Source organism: Andrographis paniculata, unplaced genomic scaffold (assembly GCF_009805555.1).
Source record: "Andrographis paniculata isolate CXL003 unplaced genomic scaffold, ASM980555v1 Contig74END, whole genome shotgun sequence".
NCBI classification, from domain to species: domain Eukaryota; kingdom Viridiplantae; phylum Streptophyta; class Magnoliopsida; order Lamiales; family Acanthaceae; genus Andrographis; species Andrographis paniculata.
Window position 1 is genome coordinate 590,519 of NW_026137611.1, and position 14,087 is coordinate 604,605.

General features: G+C 30.3%; 2 protein-coding genes across 5 annotated transcripts; both read right to left on the bottom strand.

Moving 5' to 3' along the window:
* Window positions 1-5,391: 5,391 nt before the first annotated feature.
* On the bottom strand, window positions 5,392-9,063 carry LOC127265816 (glucosidase 2 subunit beta). 4 transcript variants are annotated; one of them, XM_051295822.1, is made up of 6 exons: window positions 8,682-9,058; window positions 8,475-8,588; window positions 7,240-7,335; window positions 5,752-5,904; window positions 5,541-5,673; window positions 5,392-5,442 (listed from the first exon to the last, which is right to left on the bottom strand). In XM_051295822.1, exons 1-5 carry the CDS (start codon window positions 8,821-8,823, stop codon window positions 5,543-5,545), a joined length of 636 nt encoding a protein of 211 aa, XP_051151779.1. In that variant the 5' UTR covers window positions 8,824-9,058; the 3' UTR covers window positions 5,392-5,442; window positions 5,541-5,542. The 4 variants fall into 4 exon arrangements, with proteins under 4 accessions (XP_051151779.1, XP_051151778.1, XP_051151781.1 ...); XM_051295821.1 differs by having other exon boundaries at window positions 5,392-5,673; XM_051295824.1 differs by lacking the exon at window positions 7,240-7,335 and having other exon boundaries at window positions 5,392-5,673; window positions 8,682-9,060.
* Window positions 9,064-9,714: 651 nt separating this feature from the next.
* On the bottom strand, window positions 9,715-11,888 carry LOC127265814 (ervatamin-B). The gene is made up of 2 exons (XM_051295820.1): window positions 11,396-11,888; window positions 9,715-10,495 (listed from the first exon to the last, which is right to left on the bottom strand). Exons 1-2 carry the CDS (start codon window positions 11,811-11,813, stop codon window positions 9,906-9,908), a joined length of 1,008 nt encoding a protein of 335 aa, XP_051151777.1. The 5' UTR covers window positions 11,814-11,888; the 3' UTR covers window positions 9,715-9,905.
* Between the last annotated feature and the right edge of the window lie 2,199 nt (window positions 11,889-14,087).

Below are 14,087 nucleotides of genomic sequence, written 5' to 3' on the forward strand. Positions count from 1 at the left end.
CCCCGCCATTCGATGTCGAATCAGCTCTCTCCATGGCACCATTTTTTTCCATTCCGGATAGATCAAACCCTAGACGATTTTCGAATAGCGCTTGGGCCTCGATCCACTTGTGTCAAACACCAAGAACATAAGATGAATAAAATGCTAAGAGAAAAATCAGTAATGCAGTTGGAAAAGCCATTTTCTTGATTGAATTAGTTAATGCAAATCAAGAATGGATTTAGGGTTCCTTTATATAGGCCAACATTTGGTGTTTGCAAGTGGATAAGTGTTGGTTAATCATTAAGAACTAGAAACGTGTAGGCTGTGTAATGAGATTATGTAGACTTTCATTGCTCATGTATATTTGTTATCTAATCACATCATAATACTATTTCTCATTAATCTTTATGAAACTAAATAATACTTTCTCCGTCCCGCCACAGATGACTCATTTTCTTTTTTTGTCCGTCCCATTAAAGATGACCCTGTTCTATTTTTAATAAATTTATTCATTTTAAATATATTTAACAAATATAAATCAATTTACTTAAATTTCTAATCTTACACGTAGGACCACTCAAAATTCCTCTATTTTTATCCATCTCCTCAATAAATAAATATTTTTATCTATATTTAAAATTTATTATTTTTAATAAAATTAGTTTTAAGTTAATTATAAATAAATTAATTAAGCAGAGGGAGTATTAACTACGTAGATGATAAATATAACTGTATGTTTTTTCCTTTTTAGAATTTGTTTTTTACTTTTAATTAGTGGTTTCGGTAATATTTTATGAGAATAAGTATTATATTTATTATAAATAATAATAATAATAATAATAATAAAATTACAATATTTTCAACGTAGTTGAAGTAAAATCCACTTTCAGTTACCCTAGCTATGACGTGCATCTGTGGTTTAATCTATTTATAGGTAGATATTTCATATTTAGGCTGTATTTTATTTGGATTTTTTTTTTTTTTTTTCTTTTTTGTATTTATAAGAAAAATTTCTTTAACAAATATATTTAATTTTTTTTATATTAAGTTAAATATGAATTTTATATATAACAACAATATTTAATTATTATATCATGTTAAAGAATTATTTAAATTTATATTTTTATTGTTAAGAAAATCTAAAATCTAATATAATTATTACAATTACATGTAACAAGAGTCTCACCGTTATATGATTACAAAATTATTATGCTATGTCACAATATAATGTGGAAATACGTTATACTATTTTTTAAAAAAAATAAATTTATACCCACTATATATATATATATATTATGTTATGTTATAATATTACTCCATATAATAAGGATAGTTATAATAATAATAATTATTATTATATTATAATAATATAGTTATTATAAATATAGCTATCCTTATTATATAATACTATTATTATATTTTGTTGTTGTTGGTTCGTTTATGTAGCATTTTTTAAAATGAATTGATATTTTGTATATTATATGAAAAATTGTGTTAAAAATATAAATTTATTATTTTAAGTTAAATATTTAATTTTTTAATTTTTATGCGAGTATTTGAATTTTTTTGAATTTTTTGATTTTTGTAAAAGAAAAAAACTTATAATTTGTTATTACTTTTAGGAATCACAATTGAGAAATTTGTTCGGAGAAGAAAGCCGTTGTTGTTCTTATTTGTTTTATAAGGGTTTGTTTGCTTTTAATTTGAAATTGAGTATTTGATTTTAATTTTGGTTTAAACAATATTTTGATGATTATAAAAAAAAAATAATATGGACCAAATAGCGTTGATTTATATTTAAAGCACGAATCAGACACGCCATTGTGTTTCGGCATTTAATATTTTAAGTAGCGTAGATCAATGAGTTATTAATAATAAATTATAATATCATTTTATAATTTTTTATATAAATAGTATTATTGTTATTTTAAAAATATGAATTAATAAATATAATTAAAAAAATTAGAATATATATTTAGATATTTTTAATATTATATTTCAATAAAATAAAATGTTATTTTTTTTATATGATTGATACATTTCTTGTAGGTCTAATATAAAAAATAACAAAATTAACACATGTAATTAGCATATTATGGCACTTAATTGAAAAATTAGTCAATATACAATCAAAATTTAGCACATATAATTCTCACATCATTAAAATAAGAAATACTATACAAATAAAATAAGCAGGTTGGCCAGTCTTTTTTATCTTCTATCAATTTATTTTTTATTTTTTATATTATATTAAAAATCATTTTACATTCAAAGCATCACATCTAATACTTATTTATATTATATCACATTATACAACTATTTTAATTCAAATTTTTTATTAGGTCACCTGACACACATGGTTCGCCTAGTGTGACTTTCCCGCCGGGCCTGATTTGCACGGTGTTAAGTTCGGCCGGGAGTTTATCCAGTGCGCACAGCCACAGCAGGTTCTCACGTTCAAAAAAAAAAAAAAAAAAAAAAACATTTCTCGGGACAAAATCCAAAAATGGATGACCTGCAAGCAAATTAAAGTACTGCAAGATTTCCCTAAAGTAAAGGATAGATTCCAATAAATCGTATAAGCCTGCACACCTTTTAATTAATATAATTTTACTAATATTGAGTAAAAAACTGCAGGCAATATACGATGATCCATTTATTTGTCTTTTGAATGTTTTAAAATAATTTCAAAATTAATTAATTAATTAATTAATTTTTTAAAATAACCTAAAGAAAATTGATTTAGATTGTACAACACGTACAAAGAGAGGGTAGTATAAGGGAGGAGGAAGTTGATGATATATTACAAGGAATAAAAATAGCTTCTTTCCTTTGTCTTCACATAGTTTAATCATTGCACTACATCCAATATATATAGTTTAATAATTGATTTCTTATCACCAAAAAAATAAATTATATTCATCCAATATATATATATAACTGAAAAATTTCAAGAAGTTGCTCTGTTTTCTAAAGAACCAATTCTTTCTTCATCTTTCTTGAATCAATCAAATTATACCTCATGGAGAAGCCAAAGCTGAATTTCAAGAAACCACTTATATCCGTGAGGCGAATCCGCCACACAAATGTAGGATCGCCGTCGCCCCCGCCGCAGCCTATTGGGAGTCCCGGAGCTGCTGTACCTTTTCATTGGGAGCGAGTCCCGGGGCAGCCAAAGAACAACGAGCCCCGGGGCTCCGAGACCCTGAAGGCACATCAATCTCTTGATGGAAGCAATGAAAAGAAAATTTTCGAGAGATGCAGCAGTTGTAGTAAGATAAGGAATAAGATTGCGCGCGACTTTGATGAGTCGCGCCATGCAGCACCATTCATCGAACAATCATTTTCCTTTTCCCTGTCGAGGACTCAGTCATTCTTCTTACAATGCAGCCCGGTCGGGATTGAGGATTATTATTTACCTTCTGTTTCCGAGACTGGTGGCAATAGACTTTCGTCTTACGAGGCATTAATGGATATGGATATGGATACGGATACGGATTTCCTGACTAATAGTTTGGGACTAGACGATAATAAAAGAACACCAATGCATGTAGAAGTTGGGTCAGGGTCAGGGTCGGATCTTTTGGTTCTTCCTCTTCCGAAGATGCCTAAATCTCCATCGGATTCGTGGCTTCGGCGTACAATGTCCATAAAGAAAACCATGGATGATGGCCTAACACATGCTAGGACATAATTGGATAGAAAGCTATCTAATTCTCAATTTAATTCAACTTAAAAAACATAAAAAAAGAAAGGAAAGAAAAAAAAAAAAAAAAAAAAACGGATATTACAGCATAGTCCTTCTACTGTTATTTACCAATACATGCTTTCATTCAGGTTCTTTCGTATGATTGAAATTTTTAAAAAAGTGAAATTGATATTAAATTTTTAATTTTGATAAATTAATGTAATATCTAAAAATAATATATTTACATATGTATATATGTAGTCGGTGTTATAATTATTGAATTATTAACAAGACTGTTCTTAGGGTGTCTGATGTTGTAAAACTATAAGCACCCTACTTTTTTTACTATAGCCTTAGGATTAGATTTAATGATTAATCCAAGAAATATCAACAAATGAGATTAAAATTGTAAATTTGAATAATATATAATTAAAAATGTTACAATAATTAACAAATTGCATTATATTAATTATGGTTTCAAATTCTATCTAAATCTTTGATCATATTATATTGTGCTATCAACAGCATATAATTCAAATCTAACTCGATAATATGTGCAATGCATGGTGAATGAAAAATACATAATTTGGTTTCATAAAAATAACTATACTAATTTACAAAATCTTGATTAATTACATTGTACATAATGTATGCCATTAATTATACTTTTTTCTTCTCAACATACGTGTATTTGTCAATTTCCCAAACTATCAAAAAAATACATGTTTGGATGGGATTTTGATATGGATTTGAGGTTTAAGAATAATAAAATTTTAAGTTAAAATATATTTGGGATGGTATCTAAATAAATTTTCTATGTAATCATTTGAATAAAGATTGTAAAGTAAAAACATATATTTTATGTATTTGATTCAATGTTTTTTTTTTAAAAAAAATAAATAAAGAGTACGAATATAACTTCAGTCTCTTCCAAAATATTATTTTTCACAATAACAATCTCCAATTCATAGACATCAATAATCACACCAAGCATTTTATCTCAGAACGCCGGCATGCATTACTCTCATAATCGACTAACTCCTCGTAGTAGCCGATTCAGTCTTTAAATCACTTGGCTTCAAATTCGACAGCGCCTGGTGTTTGGTGATGATGGGGATCAGGGCCATCCGGCACTTTTCTCAGTTGGTATGACAACGACGGAAACGAGCCACCACCACTACGTAAAGTTCTAAATGACGACGCCATTTCAGTGTCGCTCGATTCATCATACTGAAGAACACGCGCCGATCGAGACATAGGAGTTGTGAGCACAAATGTTACAAGGATAATAAGTAAAGTGTTGCTTGCAACAGAATTGGCCATTTGTTTTTATTTAACAAGCTTAGCACATACAATTCAGAGAAATGGAAGAATTGAGATGTGATAACTCTCAAGGAGTTCTTATATATATACACATTTCTGTGGAAGGGATTACTAGTCAAGTAGTTAGTAATATTTTATATAGCATTACAAGATTATGTAATAGCTAATGGGATTTTTGAATTGCATTTGTAATTATATTTAGTAGTTACAAAATAATTTTACTTATTCTTATATTTTAAATAAAATAAGATTTTACATGTGGCGGTTTGTATTTTTGTAGGTGAATCCCATGTGAGTAATTCTAATGGAAACATATGCACACTTTTTTATTAGATTTATGATACAAGTGAATTGCAGATGACAATACGCAAATTATTGATATCCCAGCATCATTTCAATTCTCTTAAAGGGATTAAATTAGAGATTAGAAAGTTAACAGGAAAATAAACCTGCACAAAAGGGAGTGGGTGCAGCTCAGACAGTTGAAGATCAATTATTCAACAGAAATCGATGTAATTCACTGGAAAAGGCTGTGACATGATCATACCATTACCAATGATGTATTTTACAAAACAAACTCTTCATCTTGATTTTCTTCCTGGTCTTGCAACAGAAATTTAGTCCACAGGCTAGAACAAAAATGACAACTGTTACCTGGAGATACACCATAGTCTTCAAACCTGGAATAGAGCTCTTCCTGTGATATTCTAAAATGAAAGAGTATGATTCACAATTCAACAAAGAGACACAAAGAGTACCTCTAAGTTTCTGTGTTAGGTTCTCCATACGAACCCCAGTTTTTGTGTTGAGCCCTTCATAATTTATTTCCCCATCTAAAATGCCTCCATCCATTACACAAGTGTTGGGACACATGACAGTTCCATCATATTCATCACTTCCATCGCAACAATCTAATACAACACAAGTTAAAAAGAAAATAAGAATGGAGAAGTATAATAAACTACTAAAGTAAAAATGTCATGCAGGAAGCTCAAACTATCTCTTACAGATTTTAAACATATACTCCTTCAGCCCCCCCCCCCCCCCCCCCAAAATATGTCAATTTTGGTTTTTGGTTGTCATGTCACTTTTTATAAGATGTAAAAAATAACAAATTGTAATAACAATTAAATCTTAACTAATTTAAAATACTTTATTTAGTTTTTCTACTCATAATTATTTCAACAATTCATTTTTAATTACCTTTAATTAGAACCCATAAAAATAGGTATAGCCTGAAAACCTGACTTGGACATGATACGAAAATTGGACTCCAGCAAAGACCGACTAGAGTTTTTCAAAAAATAAAAATAATTTTCATTTCAATATTTTAAACAATGTATTCCATAATTAATAAACTCAAACGGTGCCTTTGCTTGATAGTTTGAGTTTTGAATAGTAAATTTGTTTTATTTGAACAATTGTTTGATATGATATAAATAAGTATTGATGTGATATTTTCAATGTAAAATTAATTTTTTTAAATAATAAAAAAATAAAAAATAGAAGTTTGATTTTATACTTTTAGGAGGACAAATTGATGAATAGTAAAAACCTTTAGAGAAAATCCAACCAAACACAAAAAATGCATATGCAATTATTGCATGGGTCAAACAGTTCAGTGACCTCGGGATTATGCCTTTCGAAGAGGCTATCGGATGTTTGTAGGCATTCGGGGAGCATGAAAAGGTACACATACCTATCAAAATTAGAGACAATAAGATACCACTTACTGAAAAGGATGAAAGAGGCGACAAAGGAACAAATGGAAGAATTTCTTTGATGGATGAAGCAATTGCAACCAAAGTGGATGCAATTGGAGAAACAACAGTGAAAAAAGAGAGCACAACAATGCACTAGGGATGGCGCGAAAGACTATGGCAGAAGTGGCCGAGACAAATGCCACATCAAATGCTTCAAGTGTGAAAAGATGGAACATTATGCATGATGTTGGAGCGTACATGATAAAGCAGAGGTCAACTTGCCTCTCTTGGAAGAAGAGGGCAACCTGACTTGCAATTGTAGGCAATATAGACTAAGGAGCTCAAGCAAGAACCTTAACTGAAGAAACTGATTGAAATATTACAAGACCCTCCCTATGATGGACGAATTTCTTAAAATTCAAGGGTATTTTGGTATTAATATTTGGATATTTTTACTATAATAGAAAAGTGATAATTTTGAGTGGGACAGACGAAAATAATAAAAATTATACTTTTAGTTGGGACGGAGGGTGTATAACTTACCACAAAATTGATCGTTCACACGAGATGAAAACAAGAATTTTGGTTTACTCCCCATAGTTCTGCAGTAGAATGTGCCAGAAGGGCATGCAGAAGTTCCTACATAACCAAAATATTATGGAACAAACTTTAAGTGACATAGGACTAAATAATATTAAAAAAATCAATTGCAATTGGCATGAAAAATTAACACATATTACATCGGAACTTTTATTGTCATTGTAAGATTGGCAAAAAAAGGGCTGTGTCTTATCAATAATGTGGTCCTGCAAGGATAGATTAAGTTTTCTTGATCTTACTCGTTCTTGCATCACTGTAACTAAAAATAAAGTCTACTGCGTAATCAAATCTCTACTAGATTGAAAATAAATATATAAATGAATAAATATAAGTGGAAATCTAGATTAAAAAGAAGTAGCATTTAACTTCTGTAACTAACATTTAACTTCAAAGCTCTCACTTATAAGTTCTTAATTACCCCAAATCGACTGTGATAGTCATCTTCGTGTCACATATATGTCTTCCATATTTAAACCTAACTGTAGTGCTTTTTTTGGTACATCATCTAATGAGAAAAAACAAGTTTGGTATGTGAAGTGTCCATTGCCATTTTTCATGTGGAAAGAGTATCCTATCATTAAGACTCATAAATAGTTAAACTTCTGAGATTTGGTACTACATTTTAGTTCAAAGATCATAAATGGAGAAAAAACTTAGAGCAGAACTTATGAACTATATACAAAAAACAAATAGATATTTAACAGGGAGCAAGCATCTAAATACTCCGGTAGTGTTGAGTGTATCGCCAGGACCAGAACTTATTTAGCATAGAAAAAAGGAAAGAATACCACTTCCACTTATTCAGCTAAGGAAAGGGAAGTACTTGCAAATACTACAATCCTTTAGCTGGTTTGGATAATAGTAATTTCTATAAGAAGGATTGACACATACAAGGGGACTGATACTGCCTCATTCTTCTCGAAATTTAACCATGTTTCGTTTTCTCATTTCTATCTCACTTTAGAGCTTCTGTGGTAACATGGACTAAGATAAATTCTATCAAGATATTAACGTCGCAACAGAATTAAATGATATCTTCACCTCTGGCAATAATACTAAAAGCGCCCCAGGCCACAAAATCAAAGAAACTATGGATCTCCTTCATCAAGATATGAGTCAAATGCTGATTGAAAATGACAAAAGAATAAGAAAAGTAAGAGACAGAACTAGAAATTTACCAGGCTCATCAGAGCCATCAACACAATCGCAGAAATTGTCATTGAGACGGTCTCTGGTAAAGGATTTCGACCCATCTTTGCATTTGATTATCTCCGCTTCATAGTACTTCTCGTCTGCGAATTCAAATACAAAATACTGATAACTTAAACATGCGTTCCCTCCCCAGTGTATGAGACAAAAATAAAGAAATTGAAGATAATATAAACCTCTAGGATGGGCTCCAACCGGCAAGCGAGAAGGAGAGGAATATGACAGGTTGATCCAGGAAGCAGAAAAACACAAGCAAGCGATCATGACTGCAAGACTCATCGCCGCTTCAATTCCCTCACAGATCGGTAACAGAATCATCCTCTATCAGTCATACATAGCGTCAATTGATTTGGGGCTCTAGCAGCAGTCCACTCATTTCCTTCAGAAACTGGCGTATAATGAGAAGGGTTTATAGAGTCAGGCATGACTTGGAGAGTTTTGAAATGAAGTATCTGATAGTCTCGTTCAAATCAAAGCATCGCATCGCCTTCTGAAATCTACAGCCGATCTAGAAGCCGAAAGGTTAACGGAATTTGGCGATTTGGGCGGTCCTAGTGCTAGCAGGAGTTGGGCTTTTAATAATAACACCTTCACAAACGTGGGAATTGGGGTTTTAACAAGGTATCAATTTTTTTAAATTTCTTACCCTTTCAATTTATTATCTATTTACATTTATCACTATTACATTTTAATATAATATTAATATTTTTAAAATTTTTTAAAAAAAATAAATAAATAAATAGATATCGAACTAAGGGAATAGTATTCAATTTTTACAATTACTACAAATCTCTACTTAAAAAATATCACATTATTATTCAAATAAAAATAAAAAATAAAAGATTAAATTAAAAAATAAATAAATAAATAAATCACCAACCAAATACATACTTAAAATGTACCTAAAACTTACTTATATCTCATTATTATTAAATTAATTAATTTTAATCTCATTGATAAATTTTAATTTCATTAGAAATATTATTAATTAATTTTGGTTGTCCTATTACTTTTCCAATAAAATCGCTTACATAAATTGACTTGAACACAATTAGATGACTTAAGAAAATTACTGAAATCTACTTATAAATAATAAGATTGTGTTAGATCCAACATGATTATGTTAAAACATATTAAGATAATTTAAACATATATAGATCAATATATCCTCTAAGAGATGTTCAGAGTAGTGTACGATGAACGGGTGATTATTAAGTCATCTGTACAAACCTTCGACAATTTTTGCATCTTATCTGTAATATATAGTTAGTTTAGTATGACTTATAGTTGCGGGTTTGTAAATTCACTATAAAATTATTTATCGATCTTTTCAACTAAAAATCAGTCAAGACTAGAAATCCCACAACCATGTATAAAACAAAGCATTTGATTTCCAAACCCTAATCCTTGATAGGGTAAGAGGCCATCAAAGCAATGCCACAAATACCACCAATCTCAATAGAGCTATGCACCATTTTAATGTATCCTTCTTCACCCCAAGAAGTACCCCATGAGTTCTTCACAATCCAGTACTTGAGTCCATTTTCGACGCCATATCCGACAACGGCAACCCCGTGGTTCAAATTCTTCCCACAATAGCCCGAAAAGATCCCTCTTGAGTAGAGCTGAAATTCATAACCACCGGCATCAATGGCAACCGATACCGGCTGTCTAGCTACGGCAGCTTGCAACGAGTCCTGGTTGCCGGGAGGTATCGTTTTGTAGCCGCTTATTGTTGCTTCTTTCTTTCTTTTGTATTTATCGCACTTGCCATCGCGGCCCTTGTATGGATAATCCTTTTCTGCGCTTATGCCGCGGTTCTTTATAATGAACTCGAAGGCTTTTTCCATGTATCCGCCATTGCAGCCCTGGTTATCGCGATTGACATCGCAGTCGATGAGCTCTTGCTCTGATAAGGAGACCAACTTGTTGGTCTTGATCTTGTTGATGCCTTCTATTGCTGCAACTGCAGAGAATGCCCAGCAACTGCCTGCAATGAATATATATATGTACATATATGGATGTATGTTTGTGTTTGTAATTGAGAAATTTTGCACAAAAATGAAAGGTAACTTTAATGTCATTCTACCAATGAAGGTGAACCAAAATTTTAGGTGTGCATGTTTCTTACAATGTTAGAGCCTAACTTCATAAAATTTCTTTTACAAGATTTTAGCAAATTTACAGTATTCACTAAATTTTTGTCTATAAAAAAATCAAATCTAAGTAATTATTTTTTTTTTATTTTTTATATTATACTGAAATTTAATTTTATATTCAAAACACCACGTCTAATACCTATTTATATCACACCATATAACTATTCAAATTCAAAATTTTTACTATTGAAATCTAAAAACCCAAAATCCAAACTTTCAAACAAATACATTTTCTCAAAAAAATTAATATATTACACATATTTATTATTTTTATATTATTTATATAATTTTGTATACTTCACATAAAAAATATCATTTAAAACTATTTTACAAAACAAACATACTCTCAATCTCTTTCAAGTTGCCTGAGGTTGACTTTGTGAAGTTGGGTTAGCTCAAACCGTAAGGTCATGAATTTAAATCCTGACACCGCGTGTCAATAACAATTTCAAATGTAAAACTATTTGTCTTATGTGAAAATCACAATACCACAAGCTTATTTCTCAAGAGTTGAGAACATGATCGGAATCTAAATCTAATTGATAGATGATGTTAAATGACCGTCTCCCGTATCACGTAACAGTTTAAACTTTTAGGAATACACTTTATAGCTTTGTATAAAGATACCATGATAGACAATGACCGTTGTTTATTTATTTATATTTTACCGAAGTCAATCAAACACTCACGAAAGAATGCAATAGGAAATAAGATGACAAAAACATTCGTACCGCAAGAGCCTTGGTCCTTCATCGGAGTCACCGCACCCTTCTTCCTCCAATCCACACTAGATTGTGCAGTAAAGGTCACATTCGTCGTCGACACACTTTCATGCATTATAATATTCGATCTGTTACTTTTTCCGTAGCCCATGTACATCGATTGGAACTCGAGGTTTGTCATGTCTGCAAACTGATTGTCGGTGAGGACGTAAGAGAGATTCTGAGAATTGACGAATTCGATGAACTGAACATTGGACTGGTAGATCCCGAACCGCATGTTCCATTCGTCCCTGTTGTTGTATCGGCGTTTGTAGCGGCTGAGCCATTCCCGGTACCTCTTCTCCATGGCGTCGGTGTCGTTTTGCAGAGCGACGGCGGCGGCGATGAAGATTGTGGTAATTAGGAGGATGAGGTTTGTTGTGTTCATTGTGAGGGTGTGATTCCGATAGAATGAATATTTTGAGGCTACTTAATTATGTTATGTTAATTAGTATGTGTTGGAATTGGGAGTTTTGATTCAGTTAGAGTTTTTGTGCTCATGTTATGTTTATGTAGTTGCAGTTTGTTTGTTGTGTTGGGGGAGTTAGGCAAGTTTCTTGTGTCCTTTCTCCTAGGGATTCTTTCTTCTTCATTTACGTCTCTGTATACCTACCACTTCTCTTCTCTTATGCTGCAGAATATTTATACTTCCTCCGTTTCAGAAATAAATACCTATTCATTTTTCATGTAATTTTAGAAATATTAATATTATATTGGAATATAGTATGAATAAAATATAAATAACTAAAATAATATTATTAGTGTGTGTAATATAAAGGTAACGACATTTGTGTAATATATTATAATTTTGTAAGGGTATTTGTAATGTTAAGTAGATAGTACATTTACTAAAACATGAAATGAATACTTTGTCATGAGAATGACTAAAATGAAAAAATGGATACTGTGTTATGGGACGGAGGGAGTACTAGGGTGTGTTTGTTCGGGGGTTTGGATTTTAAGTTGGGATTTGAATAATAAAAATTTTGAATTTGAATAGTTGTATAATATGATGTAAATAAGTGTTGATATGATGTTTTGAATATAAAATTGATTTTTAGTATAATATAAAAAAATAAAAAATAGGTATTTGATTTGATATTTTTGAAAAAAAAAGAAGATAAATAGCATATTTAAAATCCAATCTCCCAAACAAACACACATTTAACTGTAGTAGTTTATTGGTGAGTATAAAACATGCCTATAATTTATACGAAAGTTAAATACTACCTCCCTCCCTAAAAAACAGTACATTTGTTTTTTCGTGTAAATTTTTAAATATTCGTATTATATTAGTTTATAGTAAAAAAGACAAAAATATCCATATTAGATTATGTGATAAAAAAAGTAATGATATTTGTGTAATATATTGGAAGTTATAAGAGTATTAATTATGTTAAGTAGGTAGTACAATTGCTAAATTAGGAAATAATATTTTTTTTGAAACGGACAAAAATAAAAAATGATTTCCTTCTTATGGGACAGAGGGGGTACTATATTTTTATTCTCCCGTCCCAGCTAGTTTGTCCCTTTTAGCTTAGGTACAAATTTTTACGTATTATGTAATTGGTAAATAATTAAAAAGTGTATGAGTGAAAATAATTATGAGTTTTACTTGTCAGAATTGATTTTCGATTTACTATTTCAATTTTTTTCCAAAAAATATCAAATCAAATACCTATTTTTTATTTATTATATTATATTAAAAAATTAATTTTATATTCAAATTATCATATCAATACATATTTACATCACATCAAACAATTATTTCAATTCTAAACTTTACTATTCAAAACAAAAACCCGAAATCAAAATTTTATAAGTAAACACACCCTATGATTTAATAAATATTTGTAACGGAATTCCGTCCCTAAAGTTCACGTAGCTAACGTAATTTTATTCCTAATTCCGTCTCTAATGTCATTAGTAACGAAAAAAGTAGATTTAGAAACAAAAAAATTTTGTTACACAAATGATTTTTTCTTGTAGTGGTTATTGAGTTATTAGTCTAGGATTTCTTTTTTAACCATAGGAATGCTTTCTGGAGCAGTGTGGGCTAACGAAGCATGGGGATCCTATTGGAGTTGGGACCCGAAAAAAACTTGGGCTTTTATTACTTGGATCATATTTGCGAGTTATTTACATGCTCGAACAAATATCAAATTTCATAGTACAAATTCAGCAATTGTAGCGTCTATTGGCTTTCTTTTAATTTGGATATAAATAGTTATAAATTAACATTAAGATGACTAAATAGTTTAATTAAATTATAACTTATGAATTTTAAAATGTAATTAAAGTATATAAGTATATTTTCAAAAAAAAAAGGAAATAAAAAATCAAAAATAGAAAAAATGAACAAATTAAGTGGGATTGAGGCAGTATTAGTGTGAAGATCATATTTACGTAAATTGTTTTTTTAATCATGTAACTGATTAATTATCTTTTTAGTTTCGTAACGGGAGTTGTCATAAACTAATTTTGTAAATAAAATTTTTTTCGCATTTTTAGTCTTCTTGCGTCGGAGATGCCTACGTAACACTTGCGTGGCTCGCCAGAGGACACAGCGACACCTGGCGGACATGTCGATTTTTTTTATAAATTTTTTAATAAAAAGGAGTTTTTTTTAAAAAAAATTAAATATTTTCAGAAAAAAATTGAA

Excerpts from the sequence above, each read along its gene's own strand:
- LOC127265816 (XM_051295822.1), bottom strand. The coding sequence starts at position 8,823 with ATGATTCTGTTACCGATCTGTGAGGGAATTGAAGCGGCGATGAGTCTT. Across the intron at positions 8,589-8,681 it reads GGTTGGAGCCCATCCTAGAG|ACGAGAAGTACTATGAAGCG; the intron begins GTTTATATTATC and ends TTGAATTCGCAG. Across the intron at positions 5,905-7,239 it reads TGTGAACGATCAATTTTGTG|ATTGTTGCGATGGAAGTGAT; the intron begins GTAAGTTATACA and ends GTGTTGTATTAG.
- LOC127265814 (XM_051295820.1), bottom strand. The coding sequence starts at position 11,813 with ATGAACACAACAAACCTCATCCTCCTAATTACCACAATCTTCATCGCC. Across the intron at positions 10,496-11,395 it reads GAAGGACCAAGGCTCTTGCG|GCAGTTGCTGGGCATTCTCT; the intron begins GTACGAATGTTT and ends TATTCATTGCAG.